This window comes from Podarcis liolepis, assembly GCF_965112155.1.
Source record: "Podarcis liolepis genome assembly, chromosome: 12".
Lineage (NCBI taxonomy): Eukaryota > Metazoa > Chordata > Lepidosauria > Squamata > Lacertidae > Podarcis > Podarcis liolepis.
In genome coordinates, this window is record NC_139563.1 from 53380846 (window position 1) to 53407379 (window position 26534).

The 26534-nt window shown below is 43.1% G+C and overlaps 1 protein-coding gene across 2 annotated transcripts in view; it reads left to right on the forward strand.

Annotated features, from left to right (window-relative positions):
* BMPER (BMP binding endothelial regulator) overlaps positions 1–26534 on the forward strand; it is a 170406-nt gene that overhangs the window by 73641 nt on the left and 70231 nt on the right. For both annotated transcript variants that reach the window (XR_014517939.1, XM_083468812.1), the window contains exons 7-10: positions 8421–8520; positions 15034–15143; positions 17102–17242; positions 20308–20412. Coding sequence is in view for 1 of the 2 variants with exons in the window: in XM_083468812.1 (XP_083324938.1) it covers positions 8421–8520; positions 15034–15143; positions 17102–17242; positions 20308–20412 (456 nt within the window). In the remaining variant the exon portion in view is untranslated. The remainder of the gene's footprint in view (positions 1–8420; positions 8521–15033; positions 15144–17101; positions 17243–20307; positions 20413–26534) is intronic.

Below are 26534 nucleotides of genomic sequence, written 5' to 3' on the forward strand. Positions count from 1 at the left end.
ACACTGAACCTGCTTTTTGCATAGCAGCAGCTATTATTTTGTCATTGTGGGTGGAAGGTATTTGGGGCTGTGAACCAGCGGGCTATGGTTACTATTTGGCCACATCACTGCTCTTCACTTTTAAAAGTAATTTCGGATTACACCTTCTCATATTGTTTAAAAGATTGGCTGGCACTGCAGGATTAGAATTAGCGTAAAGTTAACTGATAAACTCAGCTAGTTTATACAGCTGAGAACATTGTGGCCTGGAATGTACACTGAAGAGCAAAAGAGGGAAATTAGTTTATCTTGGGTGAGTGTTCACCATTTTGAGGAAATGAACATCTCCTCCGCTCCAACCTTCTGACCCTTCCTTGAGAGATGTATTTGCTGCACTCACCCACCCACCCCCGTCTCCAGCTGAAGAAAAGAAATAGAAGGTAGGTTTTACAACTTCCATTCCATCCCATAGCTAGCATTTCCCCAGCTCTAAACTACAACTCCTGCCAACCTAGAAGTTCGAAAGCACATCAAAGCGCAAGTAGATACAGTGGTGCCTCGCAAGACGAAAAGAATCCGTTCTGTGATTCTCTTTGTCTAACAGTTTTTTCGTCTTGCGAAGCAAGCCCATTGAAGGATTAGCGGATTATCGTTATTAGCGCTATTAGCGGTTTTTAGCGGCTTATCTGCTGATCGGATCAGCTGATAAGCGGCTTAGCGGCTTAGAAAAAGGAGGGGGAAGGGGGAAAAAACCAGCAGGAACTCGCAAGACATTGTCGTCTTGCAAAGCAAGCCCATAGGAAATTCGTTTTGCGAAGCACCTCGAAAACGGAAAAACTTGAAATTCATTTTTGGAGCTTGGAAATTTGTCCAGAACTGTTGGGCAAAATTCTCAACCTTCATTACTGAGGTGGGCTCTCTGCCATACAGTAGTTATCAATCAAATCTGTGAGAAGACCTGCCAGATTCCTTTCTGGATGCCTGTTTTTGAAGTGGTCTCAGACTGACAATAGTAGAAAAGAAACTGCTTTGCCACAGTTATTGTGGTGGCAAAAATCTATATTAGCTGAACGTCTGCTAGCTATGCAGCCACGAAAGGCAGTGGAGCCTTGCCTAAGGTGGCAGAATTAAGTAAGTTGGGTGAGGAATGATACTTCATTCCTGGTTTGTGGAAGGGGACCCTGGATGGGCTGCTCTTGTAATTAACTTCTACCGTCCTTCATTCAAATGTATTCAAAGCAACTTAGAACGGTAAAATAAGAATATAACATTACAAAAGTAATGCTCTAAAAGCAACTCTGTCAAATTTTGGAAGACAAAACCACAGTATAATATGGTGTAGACTCCTTTTTTCTGTAGTGGCTCCCCCCACGTCCACCCCACCCCCGCTGCACTCAGGCCTACCTGTGTGCCTACCTGGTGCCAGGAAAATACATTTTTGTTTTCCTGGGTATCTGAGCAGCACCAGTTGTATTTTATGGTTAATCAGTTTTAAACGTGTTTTTGTAATGTTGTTGCTGCATTTTTCACTTGCTAGTAAATTGCTTCAGGATTTTTTAGTGGGAAACAATATGCAAATTCAATAAACCTAATCCTAGTTTCAACTATTGCTTTGGAGATTCTTCACGTTCAAACCTAGGACCTCCAGGACAACATAGATACTTTGCTACAGATAAATTAGTTGTGAACTTTTCACTGTGAACTTCAGCAGTCATAAGTACTACTGTAGACAACTACATGTGAATTCTGTATAAATATCTGTTACCCTTCCCATGACTCCTCCAAAACACGGTGTTGGCCAATAGGACAGGTTGTTTGATTGTGGTTAAGGTGAGCATTGGCTACGCTGATTGGGGATGATGAAAGCTGGACGACAACACTAGCTACCCTGACATATGAGACCCATAATACATTATGTGTAAATTACACACAGATCATCTGCACATTTGGGTGCAAAGGAGATTATATAATACATGTGATGCATAATACTGTGTGCAGTTTAAAAAGGTCTGAGAAGACTCTGCAAATATGCTCTAGTTTTGCAAAGTTTCCTGCAGATGTTCTCAAACATTTACTGTGTAAGCATGTGTACTGCTTAACTAGGTATTATATTTCCAGTCTCCTATGCCTGTGTGTTTCGAAGAACAAGCAGGATTTCCTGTTGGGGCAACCCTTTGATAGCTATGCTGAAGGAAGTGGAATGTGTGAAATCCTGTATATCCGGAGATTGCATCAGCAATAAGTGTGGAATGCAAATAGTCTTTAACAGGAAGTATGTGTGTGTTGCATGTGTCTAGGCACACCGACAACATACTAGAGAAAATGCTCCAGAAAATTTGTAAGTAGAAGTGCTCCGTAATAAAGTAGCAGGCCATATAATGGCAAAAGAAGAAAAGTATACAAATAAAGGATTTATAATGGGGTGCATGAGGTAGGTGTGGGTGTTTGTCTGGAGTTTAGTTTATAATAGGCTCCATAGCTACATATGTTGGGAACTACCATGGATACAGGACTTTCTGATGTTTCTACTGCAGCCACTCAGTTGGCTCAACAGACATGCTGCTTTTCTGTTTAAAATTCCACATGAACAGCAACCATAAAGAGACTCAAACTTTCACAGTCCACTGTGGAGGATGGGTGTACCATGGGGCCAGTCCTAACAATCTAATCTTGATTTTGGAAAGTGGTTTCCTGCTGTCTGCTTGTTTTCTGTATGTTTGGACATCTCTTGAGATATCACTGCTAAACTTGGCACAAGGGATCCCAAGGGGGGCACTTTTTGCCAATGCTCGGTTGCTAGTCGCCATTTTGAATCAAGATGGCAGACCAAAAGGCAACATGGGTGTGATTTCACCCATGTTTTGGTATAGCTTCAGCCTCCTCTCCAAATATTGTCGCTAGACTTGGCACAAGGGTTCCTGAGGTAGGGTGGCAGCCTTTGTCGTTGTTTGTGGACTGGGCACAGTTTTAAATCAAGTGGGTGGCCCAAAGCCCAAAGTTTGGCATGTTTCTGCTAATTTTTCGACATAGGTTTGGCTGCCTTTTGAGATAATGTCACCATTCTTGGCACAGTGGTTCCTGAGGTGGGGGCAGTAGACTTTGTTGCCATTGGGTTGTTGGGCACCATTGTGAATCAAGATGGTGGAATGAAACATGACTTTGGTATGACTGCACCCAGTTTTTGGTTTGATGCATCCAAATTCGCAAATTACACTATTCATTCAAAAAAACACAATATTCTCAGAATGTCAAAGTAAACTGTAGTATAATTTTAGATAGTCAACTGATTGAGAAGGTGAACATACATACGATGGAGATTTTGTATTACAGTGAGGTGGATTTCTTGGTGCCAGTAAGAATAAGTTTGTTCTAATTTAGGGCTAAAGTGCTTAGAAAAGCCAACAGTCTGGCATTCAAAATGCTCTTCTTCATGTAAAAGAAGCCCTGCTTTATTAATGATGAGTGATGGCCAAGGATTTCTAGATGTTGATTTCTAGTAACTTTTCATGTTGAAGTAATATTTCAATGTGCACATTATACTCAGTATTTAACTAAGTCTTTGTGTAAGATAAATACCTTTGCGGGCTGAATTCAAAAGTGGGCAACGTTGGAGCCCAAGATGGGTGGGTGCAAACCTTTTCTCTCTATTTCTGCCGTCTGCTTACCACCACCCCTCCTTGCCATCCACATTAAATTAGGGCAAGGGCTACATGTGGCCCTAAAGTCGTAAGTTGCCCAGCGCTTCTCTAAACCATAGTTGCAACTTGCCACAATTTGTCATGTCAGAGGAGGAGACAGAAGCTTATAGTCCTGACGGTCATTCACATAGCACTGAACTGTGGTTTAGCATTACAGCTCAGTATGACATTTGGCTCTTGAAAACAATTAAATAGAAAGCTTTTGTGTATTTGGTAGTGGAACAGGTTTAGAGGCTATCAAGCATTTTCAATTATTCTTAGTGCCCCTCTTTAATTTAATTCATGAAGGCTCTTCATTAGTAAGCATGAATTTCAGTGTTATGAACAGGAAGTTATTCTCTGCACCCATGGGCAAACAAAACAAAAACCCCACCTATTTTATATAATTATGCAATTTGTATTGTTTTAACAATTACAAAAAAAGGAAACTAATTATTGGCGTCTTTTTCACATGCTGAAATGAGCAAGGGCTCATGGGCTCAATTCTGACACCATACCACCATAAGACACTTTGACTATTATTTAAGTAATATCTGAATTGACAAGCCAGAAACCATGGTTTGAAGTCAAGTTTGCATTCCTGTGTTTATGCCAACCATGGATTGGCATGATGCCTGAATCAAGCGACCACAGTTATGGTTGAGGCTGTTGCTTCACAGGATGAATTCATGGAGCAAAGTGCAAAGAGGCTGAGTGATTTAAGCACACAAGGAAGTGACAATCATGGGGTCCATGATATATGTCTTGTTTTGTCCTAAGCCATAGTTTGGTGTAATATCTGGTAAAACTATTGAATTCAATGAATTAAAAGAATAATAGATTATACATTGTGCAAAGTGTTACCAGCGGTGAATGGAATATATTAGATTCCTGTGTTGCAGGTTTAATTGAGCTTCTTTGCTAAGAGGAAATTCTTTGACATCATTACGATGTACTTTGGCTAAAAGCCTGACATGCTGAAGTGTATTTTTGTGATCTCAGGAAGCACAGCCCCTGGAAAGTAGAATAGATGACAAACAGCAGCATTGATTTGGCCCGTGGCACCACACACTTCAGCATGTTTGCCGGTTGTTAAGAAGGAAGATGGCTGCAATTCAGTGGATTCCTTTTGATCTGAATTACTAGCTGATGGACAGTACAAAAATTCATTGCAGCTGGATGCACCTATAAAAGCTTAATTACAAAAGAGGAATCGGTCCATAATTACTTGGGGTTCTAATGTCCCAAGAATTTTACATTGCACAGACAAGGAACCTTGTATGAAACCTGGGGGTGTGTCCTGTCACACGATTTTTTCAAACGTTTAACTTTTATATTTATAACACCAAAACTTACAGAACATATTTTAACATTTTGGATGCTGCAATTTCCTATTTTTTAATGTGTCATACATCATCTAGATTTAGCACACCCACACGAAGTTGTGAGTTCCCGCTCCCAAATAAAATAGATGGTATTAGGCTAGCTAGGTACAGTGTAGTTAGTGAGGGTATCGTTTTTTTAACTTAACCATTTCCAGGTACTACAACAGCATAAATAACATTGCAAGTAATGGATAACACATGGAAAGGAGGATGAATCAAAATAATCTTGGCAAGCCCTGGCGCAAGAGTTTGTCCATTTGATTTCTGCTCTTCCCTTTGTGCCATATTCATGACATGCACACGAGGCTTCAATCCCACCAAAGAGACGCAAAATCACTTTCTATTTCAGTGTGAAAAAGCTCTCAGCTCTACTGCTAAGTTCAAATTCAGTATGCACCAACAAATAACAACATAGTTCAGATTTATAGCTACCGTGGCTGTATAACCGAATAATTAATATGTTTGGATTGGACTGGTGAGGAAAATTTCCTTTTTTTCACCATTTGGTAAATGCTGAGGTATTTGGTTGAAACTGGTCCTCTTTTGGAATTAAACTTTTTATAGGTGCATCCAGCTTTTTAAGGCTCCTCTTTGAAAACAATTACAAAAGTATTGCTTATTCTCTTGTAACGTTGGGTCACCTTCATAATATTGCCTCAGTATTATTGGGGCAGGAGAAAGATGTTATAAGCAGAGAGGTTTGAAGTTGACATGCTCCCTGTTTTGCTAGCTGTTGTCATTCTTAAAAAAAAAACTTGCAACAGATAATTTCTCACTGGGGCCTGAGTGATCAAGGGTGCATATGCACTATATACTTAAAGTAGCATCATACCACTTTAAACAGCCATGGCTTCCCCAAAGAATCTTGGGAAGTGTATGTTATGTACTGAAGTTCCCACCCTGGGCCAGCAGGGGGATACTGTAGATAGTTATGCAAATGAAGGATCGAAAGTGCCATTCAGTGATTGGATAGTTTGTATGCAAATGAAGGATCGAAAGTGACGTTCAGTGATTGGATAGTTTTAGAAAGTTGTTACAGTAACAAGGTACTGGAGCTCTATATAAGCAAGCTGACTGAGCCCTTCAGCTCAGTTCAGTTCTGGCCTCAGAATAAAGAAGAGCTGTTTGAAGAATCGCTGTGTCGTCTGATATGTTTGCCCACAACTTAACAGTGTAGTTTGTGCAGGGTGCTGAGAGCTACAATTTCCAGAAGGGTTGATTGCCCCAACACCAGATAGAGGGGCACAGACTCACCGTTTCTGCTTTAAACCACTGAAGGTCTCTCTCGCTTGACCTACCTGCTCCTTCGGATAACCTCATCACTCATGCATCACGAAAAAACCTTTTGGGCATGGTGCCTGTTTCTAGGCTTCTCCCGTGAGCAATTGGACCATTTTTCAAAAGTTGTAGGTTTAGTTCTCTGATAACCGCACCTGCACATTCTTGAAAAAAAAGGGGGGGATCTATCTGTTCTCTGAGCTGCCTAAGTGGAAAAAAATCATTTCAGAGTTTCCTGACTGATTCATAATTCAGAGCAGCAGTTTCAGACCGCAATATACTTTGCATCCCTGGATGCTATGTTGAAAGGATTATGAGCGCAGGCCTAAAGCTGTGTGCATTCAGGATGTTTCAGCAGCCCCCCCTTGGGGCAAGTTGGAGGGGGGAAAGAAAGGCTGTGTTCTTTTCAGACAGTGCAGTGTCTGAAAATCTTATTAAAGTGTGCGCATGCAGTAAAGATAATGCTTTATTTTGGGTATTGGTATTAACATTAGAATTAAAACGTCTCAGTAAACTCACCACACACCACAGCTTCCTCCTCTGTGCTCTAGAGAGGTACACCATTTATATTACTTGTCTCTCAAGAGAGTTTAGAGAGAGATCCTGAATGCATGGGGCTGTGGACAACTCATAATTCTTTCATGCCTCTAGGAGCGCAGAGTTTATTGCTAGCTGCTCGTGCTGCTTTAAATTATAAACTATACAGGAAATTTAAATGAGACGATCTGGAGCAAAGATTTCTTTCTTTCTTTTTTTTAATATGAGTTGATTGCAGTCCTTTGTGGGAGACACAGAACAGGTTTTGCTGCAGCGAAGGTTGCTGCTGCCGCCCATTCATTCATAGCCGCCGTCCGTTTATTGTCTTCTGAAATGAGAAACAAAAGCCACACCGAAACAGAATATTGTTTAGGCTGATAGCTCTGTTTGGTAGTAGAGACAATCTTTTCTCTTTATGCGCAACGCCCAGCAGATGAACTGCGCTCCCTGACCAGGGCCTCTCTGTGCTTATATACATGTTGATAATATTTCATTTAAAGGGCTGGGTTGGCCAAAACAATATTTCTTTCACAGTTTGACCTTCACCCTCTCTATTTTATTCCCAAGACCTTTATTCTATGTTGTACCGTATAACTCCAAGGATAGCTCTTTATTCTTTTAAAAACAGTCTTTCTCAAAATCTGGCCTCGTGTTCCCTTATTATTTTCTCATTTTTTTAGTGCCTGCTTATGGGGGATTTTTGCCTTCGTTTTTAGCTCTGTGTTTTCCCTCACAGTGGTAGAGTCTTTAGAGCAGCAATTGTCTGGTGTGGAGGCACCAGTCTGCCTCTCCTGTCTTTTGGATCCAACTTTCCCTCGGGAGAAGTCACAAGATTATAGAAAGACGGCTTGAAATAAAATAACGTAACCGTTTCAAACCTGAAACCAAATTTAACTCCTTTTGTAACTCCATGAAAAAAGAAAAGAAAGATTTTAATGGATAACAAAGGTACATGGAACATCTCTGTTTTCAATTAATAAGAGCAGGTCAGTTACATTCGGTAAGAGATGCTGCCAGTGCTTTTTTTCTTTTTTAAAAAAAAGTTTAGGGGTGCTCTCATTTTGACTCAAGAAAATCACCATTTTATAGTTCAAATCGGGGGAAATAAATATGGTAAATGGACAAAAGTACAAAGATTCACAAAATGTTTAGGGGTATATGTGTCCCCCCCAGAAAAAAGCACTGGATGCTGCTATCATAGGCGTTGTGAGTTTAGGACAGAGAGAAGTGGGGAGAAAGAAGTGGGGAATAATGATATTTCATTCTTTTGCATAGTACATATGCACAGTTTCTGTATCAGTGTCAGGTGGACTCCCAGCACCCATAACAAACCAAATTCCCCAGGATTATTTGTGCTTCATATGTGCTTCATATGGTGTGGATGTTACAATATGCTGAAATGCATTGCATAAGATTTGGCCTATGAAGTGTTTGTATAGGTGAGAATCTTATCTTTCCTGCTGGATACGTTAGCATTTAATTAAAGTGTGTTTAGAGACGTGTGGCTCAGGCTGCACTGCGTTCTTCAGCTGTGCGTTCTCTAACTGACCCTATTTTCTTTTAGGGTGGCAGGACACAGTGCGTACAGGAAGTGTGCCCCATTCTTTCATGTCCCCAGCATCTCAGTCATACTCCATCCGGACAGTGTTGCCCAAAATGTTTGGGTGAGTGGTTGTTTAAACAGGCATATTGCATGTACTCTGTACGTTTTCTTTCAGACAACTCACAGACACTCGAGGAAGCTTATGCATAGTTATATAGCACAGAACATTTTTGAAAGAGAACAATTGCATCAAATAAATGGAATATAGTTAGAAAATTATATCTTTTACAATGGTGTTACTGTGATTATTTTCATTTCCCCCCTGTTTTTCTTTATCGGGAATTAGGCCAAATCTTGGCCACTTAAATTTGGCTTTCTATAGATGTCAGATGTACTATTTACTTTGGAGAATAAATGTGATCTTCGGAACTGGATCTGGAAGATTATTATGTACATCTGTTTTTGCTCTCCCCAAATGAGAGCAATGCTGTATGGTATTTTATTTATTTATTAAGACCATCTTAAAACCACCCTTCACCCAATGATCACAGGGTGGGTTAAAATAATATTTAAAAGAGGCAACAACTATCCAATGATTAGAGCAGATAAAACTGTAATACACATGAAAATGTTTTGCAGAAACAGACTAACATCCAGATGCAACATTAGCAAAGTTGTGGTTTGCTTGGTTGTTGTTTTTTTACAGTCAGGTGGTATATAAATTGTATGAGATAAATAAATAAAACAGTCGTACCTCTGGGTGGGTTGGGGAAGATGTTCCATAATCAGCGTGTCACTACTCAGAAGGCGCTGTCTCATATCACCACCCAGTGTTTAGAAATTCAGGTGGTGAGAAAAAAAGGGCTTCCCTTCCAGACTGAAGAATCTGGTGAGGCTGCTGCAGGGACACATTTATTCACACCCCTGGTCCCACGTTGTCAACACTGGCACCTTAAATCAGGGGTCGGCAACCCAGAGCAGTGCGGCACGGGGACTCACTGAGTTGCACCAGAAATGGTGTCTGTGCACGCACAGATACCAAAAACGGCATCTGCGCGTGTCCAGACACCGGAAATCGCGGCACGATTTCTGGTGTCTGGGCATGCACAGAAGCGATTTCCGGCATTGCGCTGCGCCAGTCCGGCCCACAGACAATCTCCATGGGAGTGATCCAGCCCATGGCCGTAAACCTTGCTGACCCCTGGCTTAAATTCTTCCTGGAAGCAAATAGGGAGCCATTAAGAACTTTAAAGATCAGTAAAAGGTAAAGGGACCCCTGAACATTAGGTCCAGTCGTGACCGACTCTGGGGTTGCGGCGCTCATCTCGCTTTATTGGCTGAGGAAGCCGGCGTACAGCTTCCGGGTCATGTGGCTAGCATGACTAAGCCACTTCTGGTGAACCAGAGCAGCGCATGGAAATGCCGTTTACCTTCCCACCGGAACGGTACCTATTTATCTACTTGCACTTTGATGTGCTTTCAAACTGCTAGGTTGGCAGGAGCAGGGACCGAGCAACAGGAGCTTACCCCGTCACGGGGATTCGAACCGCTGGCCTTCTGATCAGCAAGTCCTAGGCTCTGTGGTTTAACCCATAGCGCCACCCGCGTCCCTAAAGATCAGTATATGATCCCTAATAGCTACTCCAGTGAACATTTTAGTTGCAGCCTTCTGCACTAATGATTATTTCTGGACCATCTTTCAGTAAAGCCTCTTGCAGAGAGTACATTACAATAATATAAATAGGAGGCTGCCAGGGTGAGAGAAACTGTGGCTAGGCCACTGTATCCATGAATGGCTGCAGCTGGAGAGCGATCTGAGGCTAGAAAGATGCAATCTGTGCCACTGAGGCTCCCAGGATGGAGTGACAAAGTTGGATCAGGGATTATCCTCAGAGTACAAATCTGTTCACTTATTTAGTTATTTAATTTATTAAACCACAAATGAGTACAAAACCATTCTTATAACAGTAACCAATATACAAAACCAACTGGAGGTGACGAATTCTTTCCTTGCATTCAAAAATGGTATATAGAGTGAGGGTTGGGGTCAGTTAAATAGTTCTGCTAGCAAGAGGCAGAGCAGTGGCTTCTGCTAGCGCAATAGGGCTTCCCCCCCTCTCCTCTGCTATATGACCCCTGCCCTCCGAACAGTGTGTGGCAAGAGGAAGGGGAGGTTGTTCCATCAGAAAAGCAGATATGCTTGTGCTGATAGAACATTTGTTTTAGTGTGATATTGAATTCTTCCCTGAATATGTGAAGTCAGCTGGCTGCTGTGGAGACTAGATGATCCACGGGATCCCTTCCAACTCTGTGATTATATCATTATTCCAATAAGGATCTCCACAACTTGCATGGGGGGAAGCATATCAGCTCATTTGGTTAGGGCATAGTGCTGATAACGCCAAGGTTGCAGGTTTGGTCCCCATATGGGACAGTTGCATATTTGTGCATTGCATGGGGTTGTACTAAATGATCCTCAGGGTCCCTTCCAACTCTACAATTCTATGATTCTACGTGCTAATGGTAATTTACATCCTGTGTGCTAGTTAGACTCTTCCAATATTGCAGCCGTACTTCCAGGAACGTACAGCTAACCCCATTGAGAAAAGCCTGCCTACCCAGTTCCCTGACCCAAGAACTACCACCCCACAGCTCTTCCATCTTGTTGGGATCAGCCTCAGTTTGTTGGCCCTTATCCAGACCACTACTGTCCCCATCCAACGCCTGCAAGACATCCCTGTGGCTCCAGTGATAATGAGAAATAGAGTCCTTGACATCAGCATACGGCTGATGCCACTCCCCAAACCCAGCAGCAGTGTTCCAGCACTACTCCAGAGGAGAATCTCTTGAACTGGGCCAGGCGTTGCCTACATGGCATCTTCCAGGTGTTGTAATACAGCTCCCATTATCTCTGACTATTGGCAGTGATTTGCTGGGGATGATGAAAGTTGTAGGCCTAGTGGTAGCATCTTGTTAGCTGCTGCTGAACTGGCGGTGCATGTGCTCTAGGTGGCAAAATGGCTTGCTTCTAGATGTACCTGCAATATAAAAGGGAGATGGAATGATATAGCTGGCTTTTGGAAAGATACGACAATGCAAGAGGCTTTGTTAGTGAACAAGCTAGATAACTCATTTATTGTTTCCAGCCTCGCCAGACCAATATAATGTACTTTCATGCAATGCACGGCAATGCAAAGGATGTGTTGTCCCATATGGGATTTCTGAACATCTTGAACTGATTTTCATAGGACAGTCTTGGCGTTGACTGGGATTTTTCATATCCTGCAAGACTTGGCTGGCATGCCATAAAAGTTGTACTGAATTATCTTCTGGGCTGGTGCACATCATCACTTAGTGATTACTGCTTTCTAACTCAAAACATTACATCAAGGAGATTGTTCTGCAGGATGTACAGAGCCGTTTTTAAAGACGTGTGCTTGTTGTAAGAATTGGCAATATCATTGCAGGTGGGGATTATTCAAACGTCTGTTCACAGTAGATGAGATTTGTTAAAGGCACACTGACTCCAAACCAAAATGTGACAAATATACTATAAACCAGACTCTGACATGGCACTTGTCTTATACCAAGCACACAGACTCAAGTGCTGAAATATATTAGCTTCAGCATGAATATAAGTGCTGTAATATACATATAAGAACTTTGCACATCCAGGGTTGTCTCCATTCTCTTCAGTGTTGAAGACTGTTCCATGGCACCGAAAATGAGAGGGCCTCTTTTCCCAAGAAGCTCTGAGTGGTCTGTCAAAGCTCCATGGGATGTGTTGTTGATTCTAAAAGATGTAGTTTTAAGTGAGAGGGTTCCCTAACCTTTTAGTCCATGATAGCATACCTAAAAGTCTAATTGGATGTGAACCCTCAGCTTCTCAGACCAAACCCCTTCAATTTTTCACGTGAACACCTCAAAACAATATTTAGCATGAGTTTTATTCTAGCACCGCCATCTTCTCTTTTCCTTTGCTTCTCTTCTCATGTGGCCAAGAGAGGACCAACTGGGAGATGCCTGCCTACTCTGCAACATCTGGGTTTCATTAGGAGTTGGCTCAGAGAACAGTCTGCAGTCAGGAAAAAGGAAGCACAGAGTTAATGGGATTTGCTGCCACAAGATGTGGTGACTGCCACCAGTTGAGATGGATTTGAAAGTGGATTAGAAAAAATGGAGGATGAAGCTATCAGTAGGCACTAGTCATAATGGCTGGACACTGCCTCCAAATTCGGAGGCAGTGAGCCTCTGGATACCAATTGCTGGTTAACAACTGTGGAGAAGGACTAATGCCCTCAAGTTCTGCCTCTGGCCTTCCCAGAAACATTTGGTTGGCCACTGAGATGGGCTTTTGGTCTAATCCAACAGGAATCTTCTTCTTCTAGCTCATTGTGGAAGATCCTTTCCACCTTCCTCAGACTTTGCCTCCAGATTCTTAGAAGAGTGGCAAGTGTTCCTGACCCCAGAGATTTTTCATACTGCAGCCAATTCTCTTTTCCATTCCAATGCAATAGAGCAGATGTGTTTGTGGGCTTGTGTGAGGCAGTAGGATGAGGATGAAATCTGGAAAACAGGTGTGAGGGAGAACAAGTTTTGAGGTGGCAAGCAAATGTGTCTCCTCTCAATTGTTTCCAGATATTACATACATAGTTATATCAAAATCCTCTCCAACACATCTGCTGTGTTGTGATGGTTCTGTTACAAGACAACCTGTAAAAGCTATTGGCCTGTTGTGTTAGGTTAGTACTGCTATCCAAACCCTTAACAATCTTTACAACAACCCCTCCAATAATTAGGTCCGAGTAATCATTCACCCAGGAATTATATGATTTTATTCATAATCCTAATAGAGGGTTGAATCCAGACTTTCCATCATGTGCAGAGTAGACCCATAGGTATAAATGGGGCTTAAGTCATGACCGATTTAAATCCTATTGGTATCAGTATGTCTGCTTTAAGCATGACAAAATCATAGAGTCCAGAGTGAGCTCTTAATTTTGAAATGAAACTTTTCAAAGCAAAAATACTTATTGGTACAGTATAGTTGTGCATGCTAATCATCTGTAGAAAGCCCAGGCATTTAAAAGTTTATTTCCAGGTACAGTACTGTAGTTTATTAGCACTGGTGTAGTCACTTTGCCTCCTTTCCTCAAGCTGTAAAATGGGGATAAATCTACAATACAATGTTGTCTGTATCTGTCTGTACTTCAATACTGAAATAGCAGTGCTTGTCCAAAATGGTGACAAGTATGAGGGCAATCAGATATAAGGGACTCAAGGGTTGTCCTGTATGACCTTAGAGTTTTACGTCTTTGTGAAACAAAACAAAATTCTTAGTAAAGAGCATAGAAGCACATTTTAAAGTTAGGCCAAGCCATAAAACATGGGCTTTGTGTGTATAAAACCCAGGTCCAGTTCTTGGCTTTTCCTAAACTAAGGCAACTCCATTGTTGCAATACATTTTTTTGTTTTGTTTTTATGGGATATTAATCGTACATTTGTAGAAATCGTTTTATTGCATTTAGTGTTTGTAGAGATGTTTTTAATTGTTTTTAGAACTTGTGGGGGGTTTGTACTTTATCTAATTTTTTATCTTGTTGTACACTGCTTCCTTTGGTTGCAGGCTGTGAAGCAGTCCATAAATGTGTTAGTTAGTCAATTAATTAAAGTGAGACCTGCAACGAAATGTTGCAGTGTATAGTGTTCCTGTCCTAAATATTCCATTCCACTAACCCTCCCTTCTGGTTTCCCATATTCATCCTCAAATGTCAGTTTGGGGTCCCCACATTAGCTGCCCCCCCATATAAATAAATTGTGCTGCTTTAAAGCTTGTGGTTTCACCAAGCTTATTTATGTCTCTTTCTTGTGGGTGGTACCATTTTGGCCACATGAGGACTGGTACCCAGATGATTGAGTTTACTATTATTTTTCAAATAGCTCTCTGGCAGCAGGGCTAGGGAAACCCTCTACCTGACCCTCAGAAGTGCCACTGGCCATGGGCTAGATGGATCAATAGTCTTATGTGATTATTATTCACCCATACATTTATTTATTTATTTAAACTTATTAGTCCCTTGTCACCCGAAGGTCTCCAAGTGACCCAGCAAAGAAAAATATACAGTACATAATACCATAGGGAGGAAGAGGGGGAATCATCTAATGCATTAATATTTGATATGACATCCGTGGAAAAATACATAACAGCCATGTAAATAGTAGTAAACAATATTAACAATACTCAAATAATAAACAGAGCAATACTCTGACCTGCTAATTAGAAAATGAACAAAAATTCAGTTCCCTCTATTCCAAAAATCATTCACATCGACCCGACAATTTTTCCCATTGAACCTAGAAGTATAGTGTCAAGGCAAGCTGTTACAAATAAGTAGTTTAGAATCCCTCCACTGCACACGTTTTATAGAGATTTGCCATCATCCTATCTTTGCCTCAGGTAATCAGTAATTTCTTCAAAACAGTATAAAAAGGATAAAAAACAAATCCTGTATAAATGGATTAAAACAGAACAATCCAGTCAATAATAGTTTGCAGATGAGCAATAGCTATCTTTGTTGATGATGCAGCAGCTCCCTTTAAATCACATTCTTTTTCCTGTGTTTGTATTTCCCAGGGCAGAGGAAAGTGTTTGATCTCCCATTTGGAAGCTGCCTCTTTCACAGCGATGTTTATGACAATGGAGCCTCTTTTGCATACGACAATTGTACTAAGTGTACCTGCAGGGTGAGTTGGTAGTAAACCCTTCTTCATGTCATTTTCATGGTACAGCAGTGATACCTTTATAGTTTGGGGGCTACAGTGCTCCCTGCTGTTGACTTTCAGATGCATCTCTTAGTAAAGTAACACCATCTGAGGCCCTTCTTCTTGTGCCTCCTCATGAGAAGCCCGGAAGGTGGCAACAGGAGAACGGGCTCCCCATTTGTGCAATGCTCTTCCCAAGGAGACTCACCTGGTGGCTTTGTTATACAGTGGTGCCTCGCAAGACGAAAAGAATCCGTTCCGCGAGTCTCTTCGTCTTGCGGTTTTTTCGTCTTGCCAAGCAAGCCCATTAGCGACTTAGCAAATTAGCGCTATTAGCGGCTTAGCGGGCTTAGCGGATCAGCTGATAAGCGGCTTAGCGGATCAGCTGATTAGCGGCTTAGCGGATCAGCTGTTAAGCGGCTTAGCGGATCAGCTGATAAGCGGCTTAGCGGATCAGCTGTTAAGCGGCTTAGTGGCTTGGGGAAAAGGGGGGGAGGGAAAAAAACCGCAGGAACTCGCAATACATTTTCGTCTTGTGAAGCAAGCCCATAGGAAATTCGTTTTGCGAAGCACCTCCAAAACGGAAAACCCTTTCGTCTAGCTGGTTTTCCGTCTTGCGAGGCATTCGTCTTGCAGGGCACCACTGTATATCTTTAGGCACCAGGCAAAAGTATTCCTCTTCTCCCAAGCCTTTGACTAATTACACCATTTTGGCCATTTAAACTGGGTGTGGGGTACTGTTTTTGTTTGTTACTATGTTATGTATTTTTGTGTTCTTATGTAAACCAGTCTGTGATCCTCAGATGAAGGGTGGTATAGAAATTGTGTGTGTGTGTATGTGTGTGTGTACACCCTTGTGCAAATTAATTGAAACAAATAATGTAGTTTATTGTACAAAGCTCACATATGCGTACATTAGTAACGGATATGACCTCCGCTATTTTAAAGCAGCATTTGAACATGGTTTGGCATGGAGTCTACTAGTTTTGAACAGTCACTGTTGATTTTCAGATCCCTGTACCACACTTGAATCAGTTCCTGAATGAGCTTCTCCATAGTCGTACAGTCTACAGCACAGAGGCGACTTTTGCAAATACAGTGGTACCACTGGTTACAAACGCTTCTGGTTACGAACGCTTCAGGTTACGAGCTCCGCTAACCTGGAAGTAGCTGCTCCTGGTTGCAAACTTTGCCCCAGGATGCGAACGGAAATTGTGCGCTGGAGGGGCGCTCACAGCGGGATGCTCCATTAGCGAAAGCGCACCTCAGGATAAGAACGGTTTCAGCTTAAGAACGGACCTCTGGAACGAATTAAGTTCGTAACCAGAGGTACCACTGTAGCCCACAAATTCTCAGTGGGATTTACGCCCGGGGAATTCCCTGGCCAATCAAGTACCTGTATTTGCTGCTCTGTCATGAATTTCTTCACCACTTTCAATGTGTGACAGGAGACTAGGTCCTGCTGCAATATCCCAGTACCATCAGGATACCTCTTTTCCAGCTCTGGAATAACTCTTTCGTAGACCATCAGTATATTGTGGTGAGCGCATCATTCCTTCTATTGGTTGCAGGCTTCCGACACCATAATGATCAACTGACTTTTTGTGTTTGTTTTGAGTACAGGATTACGAGTAAGATAGAAAACATGCTTTGTTTCAATTAATTTGCGCAAGGTTTTGTGTGTGTATGTGTGTGTGTGTATGGGGTAGGGACAGCCTGAAAGGTTCAATGTTCCTAGCCATTGCCCTTGTCTCAGTCCCCATGCATATTACATCTGTGTAGATATTCTTACTGTGTTACTGTAGCTTCCATTGTCTCCATAAGCGGCATCAGTTTAGCAATCACTTCATGTATCCAGTAGTCACTAATTGAGGAGCGAATGTTATCCTCTTCATCCTCTTATCTGCACCCTCTCTCCCTCCCTTCCTCTTTCCTTGTAGGATTCCACTGTGGTGTGTAAGAAGAAATGCTCACCTCCTGGAGATTGCATTAAAGGCAAAGAGCAGTGCTGCAAGGAGTGTGTCTCATACATGTCCCCAGAGAAAACAAAAGTGTGCAAGTTTGGCAACAAGATCTTCCGGGTAAATGCCCTTTTTAAAAAAAGAAACTGCCCCACACTGGTATCATTGCAACACTTGAGTAATCATCAGGTTGCAATGAATCCAGAGCAGTGGTTTTATCTTTTAGTAGTGCAGAGAGGCTCCCACACAAGGAATTAAAATAAAACAGAAAAAAGATTAGCTTTCTGCAGTCTGGTAAACTGACTCCTTTCTGCCTAGGCAGAAAGCCATGCTGCTTCCCTGTGCTATAAAATGCATTATAATGATGTGATTCAGTTTCCTTAGCACATCCCGATAGCTATAATAAAGGTACCGCATTTTTCGCTCTATAAGACGCACCAGACCACAAGACGCACCCAGTTTTTGGAGGAGGAAAACAAGAAAAAAAATATTCTGAATCTCAGAAGCCAGAACAGCAAGAGGGATCGCTGTGCAGTGAAAGCAGCAATCCCTCTTGCTGTTCTGGCTTCTGGGATAGCTGCGCAGCCTGCATTCGCTCCATAAGACGCACACACATTTCCCCTTACTTTTTAGGAGGGAAATAGTGAGTCTTATAGAGCAAAAAATACAGTATTTCTCTGTGGCCTGTAGAGAGCATGGCTGAATAGACAAAGCCAAAATGGAACCTCTCCTCCCACCCGCAGGTGAGCCAATAGGAGCTGAATTCACCTTTTTGGATATAAAGTACACAGCTATAGATACATGCAGTGCTTCATGAGTTGGGAAGGCATGCAGTATTAATCTACTCCTGCCCTCCTTCTACCCAGGGTCATTGGGGATTCCCTCCCAAAACACTTCCCATATTATTGGGTACCTGCTTGTTTTTTCAAGCCATGCAGAATTTCTCTCCCCCCCCCCCCCGTTGGAACTGATTTCTGACACTGTGTCGACCATCTGTGTGCTGAGAGATCCAGGGATCAGATGAAAAGTTAAATCCCTTATGCACATAGTATTTACTCAGCCAATGCTGCTTTTCATTAATTTGCATTCCCCCCTACACACATTGCACAAAGCTGCACTGTACGTAGGTCCTGGAAACCCTGTTTATAGTCAATTGAAAGGAACTACTCTTCATTCATTCAGTTGGTGCTTACACACAGAAAAATTGTGCCACCAGCAAATTGTCTCTTTCTTACATGCATTCTTTCTTACACACACACACACACACACACACACACACACACACACGACTCCTTGTGATTATCATATGGACTTGTACTCAAAAGAGCTACTTCACGTGCATACAAAGGACTGATTTTTTTCTTTAAACCCAAGTACCCAAGCCATATACTGCTTTTGAAACACACCTCAATTTCAAAATAGGCATTCGAAGTCTGGGGTTTGGTAGGACTGCTGTTCCAGAAACCCATGTCTAAAAACCACTTCCAGGTGCAGAAAATTCAGATCTTGGGATCCAGACTAGTATTCCACAGAACAAAATATCAGAATTATAACAGCAGACGATGACTGTCCAGCCTCTTACAGTGGCATAGTCAATGTGTACAATCATTCTTATTTCCTAAGGCTGCACTCATACATTCACTTTCTAGGGAGAGAGGCCCATGGAGCATAATGAGACTTATTTCTAAGTAAATATGTATAGGGTTGAACTATTATACAGTTAGTTGTCTCTGTTTCTTGTAGTTCCATAGACATTGTGTTTTTTGTGGAAAATAGCCTTTATTTTGTTTTGCCTTTAATACTTTCTTTGGTCTGTTGAGATCTGTTAATAATTTTTTTCCATATGTCCACTACTTCTTGGTTTATTGCCTCAGTTTTCAAAACTGGGATTATAAACTGAACAATCTGAGGGGGGTCATTTTAAAGCCAAGAAAGGCATTGTAAAGTTCAGAAAAGTGTAAAATCGGATTATTTTCTGATCCACACGTTAGTCTAAAGAGTGCAGATCAGGTCAGCTCACATCAGAATTCACATAAATTGAATTCCTCAAGTGTCTCTCTTCTTCATATTATTAAAATATTATGTAGAGTAGCAGAGGGAGAAAAATGACTCATGGGAAATAGTCGACTGGGAAATGGTCTTCTGAAAGCCGCAAATAAAGTGAATGAGTACTTTGCAAGAGAACTTGTGAAATTCCAGAGGACTGTGCCCTGTGTCAGGTACTCGGTCATTATCTTGAGACAGATTACCCACAGTGCACCCTGCTCTCACCTGTCGCTCATAGAAGCTGTCAGCATTTGATAATAAATAAATAAATGGGTTCCTCACATTTTTATTGTGTTCTGCATCACACTGATCCACAGCACACATATTTTCTCTCTGTTACTATCTGCCCCACCTTCATTTCCTTCCAATAAATCGAGGGCTTCTGTAAATTGGATAGAAAAGGAACAGTGGCTGGACCTCTGATGGGTAAAATAATGCTTTAAGAACTGCATTTGGCCCAAGCAGTCCATAAGGAAGGAAGCCAGGGCATATCTGAAGCAGCACTTTGGAGTCACAGAGCTCTTTACCTGCTAGAATTCTTGGGTAATTTTTGTTCTCTATCTGTTATAAGCATTTTCAGATGTTTAGTGGATCAGATGTCTGCCTTTGCACTGTAAGTAATCCAAATCTGAATTCAGTATTAAGTACATTCCTGGGCTGAAGGAGAACGATGCCACATCTGGGAATAAATTTTCGTTGTCCCGACATCTTTATCAAATACTTTCACGCGCGGTAACTTAAACATGCCAATCACAGTGGCTATGTTGAATCAAATCTTTATAATTATGTCATCCCAAATGAGATGTCCATGATACTGTGTGCTCACAACTCGAATGTTTTTCAGGAGGAAAGGCAACTAATCAGGATGTTGCTAGAAAATTCTGACACGTCTTCATTAAGCGTACAGTAAAACTCCTCTATCTGGAAGGATCAGAGTGAAAAACCATCCCTGATGAGCTTCCATCCTTAATCCAACTGGGTGGAGATGGACATCTCAGAAGTGATTTAGACTAAACAATGACATAACTCCCCAACAGGGAGAGTGCTGCTTTTTCCTTGTATAACAGGATGATGCATTACTGGAACTGCTTCCTTCTGCTGCCCCAGCTGATGGCTGTATCATGTTCTCCCTCATGCAGGATGGAGAGATGTGGTCCTCCGTTAACTGCACCATCTGTGCTTGTGTGAAAGGCAAGACTGAGTGTCGCAAGAAACAGTGCATTCCAGTCAGCAGCTGCCCTCATGTGAGTGTGTGTCCTTTTCCTCCTGTTTATAAATTGATAGAGCTTTTCAGTAGAAACTTTGGCAGGCTTGGTTTATGCAGACTTGGGAAAAGGAGAACGAGAATGAGACTCCAAGTCCTGGGGCAGAGTGAAATATTCAGGACAGGACAGCACGTTTCCCCCTGTTTCTTCTGCTCTGCTCCAGACATTTCTTTCTGATTCACTGACTTCTAATCCCAGTTTTACATCAACTAGTGCTCTTTCCTTTCATGCTTGGTATATATATATATATATAGCCCTCTCGCTTTACTTGCCTTCATTGGGTGTCTTGTGCCATAGGCATGGTGATTTGCTTAATAAGTATCTGTTTAAAATGTTTGGAGCTGGCTAAATTTACTTACTTGGAAGTATGCCTTAGTATTTCAGTGGAATTTGCTGGCATGCAAGTGTGCTAAGGATTTCAGTGTACGTTGCTAAGCTGCTCCTACAGGTGGGTGTAGGTAAAGAAAGCGGTAAATACATTTGCATAGTCTTTATATAGGGTTAGTAGACAAATTTGGCGTTGCTGTTGACTGTCCCACAGACTGATGTCCTCAGATTTGCATTCATCTGTGTTTGCAAGGAGAAAGTAGCACATTGGGAGCCAGTGTGGTGTAGTGGTTAAGAGCGGTAGACTCGTAATCTGGTGAATCGGGTTCGATTCCCCGCTCCTCCACATGCAGCTACTGGGTGACCTTGGGCTAGTCACACACCTCTGAAGTCTCTTAGACCCACTCACCTCACAGAGTGTTTGTTGTGGGGGAGGAAGGGAAAGGATAATGTTAGCCGCTTTGAGACTCCTTCGGGTAGTGATAAAGCGAGATATCAAATCCAAACTCTTCTTCTTCTTCTTCATTTGCCCACAGTTGTGTGGCAAATGCTGATACTGTATAAAATATCATTAGAACACTTCCACAAACAAAACAGCAAAAACGTAATTCAGTGCTGCCTGCAATTGCTTCCTTCTGTTAAAGAGATTTCTTGAGAGATTTTAGAGAGTTTTAGAGATCCCAGAGCTGCAGCAACTATCTGCAGATGTGTACGTGTTAGTTTCAGGATACCTCTACTCCGTGAAGATGAGCAAGTGGGAGCCTAAGCACATTTGTACATTGAGAATGTGGTACTTAACTATGGTCTTGCCATGTAGATGTTACTGAAGCAGGGTAGTGAAATCCCTGTTTCTGAAAAACAGGGTAATGAAAACTTCAGAAACATCTCAAAAGCACCTTACCTGGTACCCCTCCCAGAGGGAATTACAAAAGGGAAAGTATATTACTTTGTACCTCTAACACTCTTGGGAACTCTGTTATACTTCAGTGTCCACGGTTATCTGCTTGTGTCTCATGTATCTTATTCTCTGCTCAAGAAAGCGAGGCGTGGTCTTACAAAAAATAATGGATAGGCCGTTTCACAGTATTTTCAGAGAGAGTTCTTTAGAGCCATGAATCATAAAAGCATCATGTCATCAGCCATAATGGACTTCATCATCTGAAGTAGCCTCATATTACTTCCCAACAACAAAAAAATCACTTCCTGTTGATTTTGAGTTAAGGCTGATTAAGTAATCTAATACTAATCTTTATGTTTTGAGAGATGGGGGATGAAGCTATAACATTACATTTGAATGCATTTCATGAATGGGGGAAAAATGAAAATGAGAAGCTAATTTTATGCAGAATCAGTTGGCGCTGTGGTTCATAATGAATGTGTTACTAGTAATTTCACAATGCACACCCCAATGATAATGTTCATTGTACAAGGCAGTTTGGGACACTGTGTTTTGCTCTCATGCTACCCTGGTCCTGTCGATTCACCAGAATTGTTAAAATTAAGTTATTATTATTATTACCGTATTTTTCGCCCTATAGGATGCACTTTTCCCCCTCCAAAAATGAAGGGGAAATCTGTGTGCGTCCTATGGGGCTAATACAGGCTTTCGCTGAAGCGTCCCCTCTCACTCTCCAGGCTTCAGGAAGCTATCAGCAAGCCTGGGGTGACCGCGGGAGTTCCCGCAGGGCTCCCCACGCCGCAGATAGCAACTTGCCGCCCGGCGCGCAAGGCGCCCTGAAGCAGAGCGCCCCTCGCGCAGGGCAGAAATAGGCCAGCCCCACAAGCTCGGGGGACAGCGGGGAGGCGGAGCGCCGCCATACCGCTGTTCCCCGACCTGGTTTTGGGGGGGAAATAAAGGAAAAAATTTTTTCCTTTATTTCCCCCCCAAAAAACTAGGTGCGTCCTATGGGACGGAGCGTCCTATGGGACGAAAAATATGGTATTTATTAAATTTATAAAATTAAAAGTTGGCAAGTCTTCATTGTTCTAGATAGGTTTCCTAGGGAAAACTGAAATGGGTGTTTGGGGGATGTCAAGCTACCTGCTTGCCTGTTTGGTAGCAATGTGACTGTGTAGTGTTAACAATTGGGACCTGCACCAATAGAAAACATTGCAGTGTGGATTGCTCCTCTTCAAAGACCCAGCCAGCCAACCATACTCTCTTGCACGATAAAGTGGTGCCCCGCAAGACGAATGCCTCGCAAGATGAAAAACTCGCTATACGAAAGAGTTTTCCGTTTTTTAAGTCGTTCCGCAAGACAAATTTCCCTATGGGCTTGCTTCGCAAGACGAAATGCCTTGCGAGTTCTTGCGAGTTTGTTTCCTTTTTCTTAAAGCCGTTAAGCCGTTAATAGCCGCTAAGCCGCTAATAGCCGTGCTTCGCAAGATGAAAAAACCGCAAGACGAAGAGACTCGCAGAACGGATTTAGTCTTGCGAGGCACCACTGTACTCCATTCTATCTGCCCTCCCCTCTGATTTTCTAGACTTTCTTGATGATGATCCCTTTTGTGCACGGATGGTGCTATTTTGGCTACATACAGAGCACTGAAAATGATGATAGCTCCATTAACTTTGCTGAGATTTTTCTTTAAAAGTGTTGAGAAACAACACATGTCTGTTAATATGTCTCCTAATTTTGGTACAGCCTGTAATTTTTCTGAGTACCCCACCCCCTTTTTCCTGGATTAATAATGACTCGATTCTAAATTAGAGCAAGTAGGCCTTCTGTATCCCGATGATGGTTGTGGAGAAGGGCCTTGGTAGAGTGGCAGAGCACATGCCTTGCATGTAGACAGTTTCAAGCTCAATACCTGGAATCTCCAATTAGAAATGGAACACCCTCTGTCTGAAACCCAGAGAACTGCTGCCATTCTGTGTAAGAAATACTCACACATTGTAAGGCAGCTTCCAATGTTCATTGGGCCATTGGATGCACTGGTGTCCAGAGGACTTTGAGCCCGTTGTCTGTATAGGGGCCCAACTCTGCTCTGTGCTATTTTAGTAGCTAGGGTCAGGGGTCATCCAGTATACATGCCAGAAAGGGGGAGTGTGCATGGAGCACTTGGAAACTCCCTCTTGTGCAAGATGAACAGAAGTCCCCCCCCCCCAGGCCTAGACTGCTGTGCTTCTTCCTTTTTGGACTCTGTGGGGAAGGCATGACCCATGTTAGGAGAGGTACAGCAAAAGTGGAAGTCCCTAGGGTTATGGGCCCAGTAATTTCATATCTGAAGGACCTGCTAGAAGGCTGAGCCATTTCAGCCTCTTTCTGGACCCACTTTGGATGACCAGGCTGGTAGCCTGTGATGGCCTGGGATTCCGATTCAGAGGATGAACCGGAGGAATCCCAGCCTGCACAGGAGTCCCCGCCTCCAGGGCCGGCTGAACTGGGGCAGGGCCTTGAGTCTGAAGCGCCTGCACCTGTGCCGGATCCTCAGCAGCAGGCACCAGGTGAATCCATTCTGGCTCCAGAGGTGGTTGAGAACTTAGTGCCTACAGGTGAGCCTCCCCCGGGGCCCAGTAACCCTTCAGCCTCTCCTGAACTGCAGAGGCTCAGGGCAGAGAGGTGAAGGGAACTGGTTTCTCGCAGGAGAAGTGCTCGCCTTAAGGCCAGGAGAGGCGGGTCTCCTGGGGGCCGGGACCGCCCCTGGCCTCAGAGAAGATAAAGGCCAGTCAGCCCGGTCCCAGGTTGCGGAAGCAACGTCGTCGTTGAGTACCTGCTCCTACCCGGACCCAGACCTGACCTTCCAGTGTTCCTGTCCCCGCCCGGCTTCCTGCTTCTGACCTTCCAGTGTTCCTGTCCCCGCCCGGCTTCCTGCTTCGGACCTCGCCTTGCTCCTTGTGAACTGTTTCCAGGCTAGTGACTCAGGACTGGACTTTGACTACGACAACGGTAACCTTCCCCCCGGGACTAGCACATAGCCAGATGTCTGAAACGGACCTGAAAACAGGTCATCAAAATCCTATCCATCGTCCTTTGCATTCAGCAGCAGCTCAAGGCTTAGTTTGTGTTGTATGACAATCTTTGGAGAGATTTATTCTGTGGATACATTTTGAGCCTACAAATTTGGGCTTCGGATTTACTCTGGGGCCTGTGTCCCATGCCTAATGTGGACAGTATTGAATTTTTTCGTACACATCTGCTATTCTTACAAACAGAAAGAAAAGTTGCTGGTCGTACTCCAGTGCCAAATGAGGTACAAAACAACAGCAGCTGCTGCTGTTGCACAATGGAACACCACCACCCCCAAGAAAGAAAGAAAGAAAGAAACCCTAATTAGTTCTGTCTTTTCAAAAGAATACGAAAAATAAAAGGATAGCGCTTGATATAAAACTGAAACTCTCGTAAAACGAGGGGAAGAATAAAATATCCAACAAAATTCATAGATTCTCAAATGTGGTCTTCTTATAAATATTCATGGGCAAAATTGGAATTGCATCTCACAGGCCGCTCCCAAGGGAGCCGTCAGTGCTAACGAACTCTAGCAGCACATGTTAGTAATAATGGGCTTCCTTATTCGACAAGACAAAAACAGACTCCTGTGCCAGCATGGTGGCTCAGGTAACCAGCCATAGCAGGTTGGCTGGCATACCCTAATTTTGCTTGAATTCCTTCCACTTCCAGCTCCCTTGATGGCTGCAGCCCTTTTATGAAAACACTGAGGTAAGACTATCCAGTGCAACGGAGAGGCATTTTTTCAGCTACGAACCTCCCAGCCGTGCTAGTCTAGTTTGCCCAGTTAAAACCTTCCCCTGCGGATACGGTGATTGGAGGGGGGGGGTAGTGCATTGTAGCACACCCGTTAAAAGGACATGAAGGTGATTTATTACAACAGGTGCTTTATACTGAAGGCAGCAACTCTGCAAAATGACAGCACCTTGGCTGCTTTTCTTGGGCACCAGATTGTGAGTTGGTGTCAGCATTATGTAGTCCTCCTTATATTCCTACTTTTATAAAGACTCTCCTCCCTGAAAGAGAGGGGAGGGGTTGTGGTCGGGAGCCCGAGCACCACCTAGCAGGGGGCGCGGCCCCCTGCCTCCCGCTCACCTGGCTGGCGCTCACGCCCCCCCCGGTGGCCACCCAACCAGGTGCCGCGGAGGGGGCGTGTTCAGCAGCCTTTTGCTGCAGCGCCAGCCTTTCACCGGCCTCATTCTTTGTCGTTGCCCCATCGCGAGTCACCCACCCTCCACTCCCTTTGAGTTAGGGCTTAGGTCATTGGCCTTGCTATGGACCTTAGGTTGGTCGCCCTGGTTGTCTGGGGGGCCTGGTAGGAGTTTTTCCATTTGGCTTTAGGCTTTTTGGTTTTTTCGCCTACCTCGTAGCAATCGTCACAACTTTTTGTGGTATTGGTGGGTAGGTTAGGCATTGGAATAATGTGTTGTGGTGTGTCGAAGTGCTAGGTGTGGCCATCACCTATGCCTTCAATTTTTAGGGGTATTCCGTTAAAGGAATCTGGGGGTCGTGTACTCTGTCCGATGCCTGCTTGGCGGGAGGCCATAGCACGACCCTCGGTGACATCAGGGGAGAGCCTATAGTTGGATTAGCATCAACAGGCTCCACCTACTGGTGAATAACCCACTTGTTTCGATCCAATGCCTAAGCCAATACCTTTTCATTGCTGTAATCAATAAAGTTGTGGCCTTTTCTAGCCCATCAACCTTACATCACGTGTCCTTGTGTCTTCATTTCACTTCGCGGGGGTCGGGTCCTCGAACCACAATAGCTTTCCCATCGTCTGCTTTTCCTTCAGGGTGGTGTCTCCACAACAAACTTGCG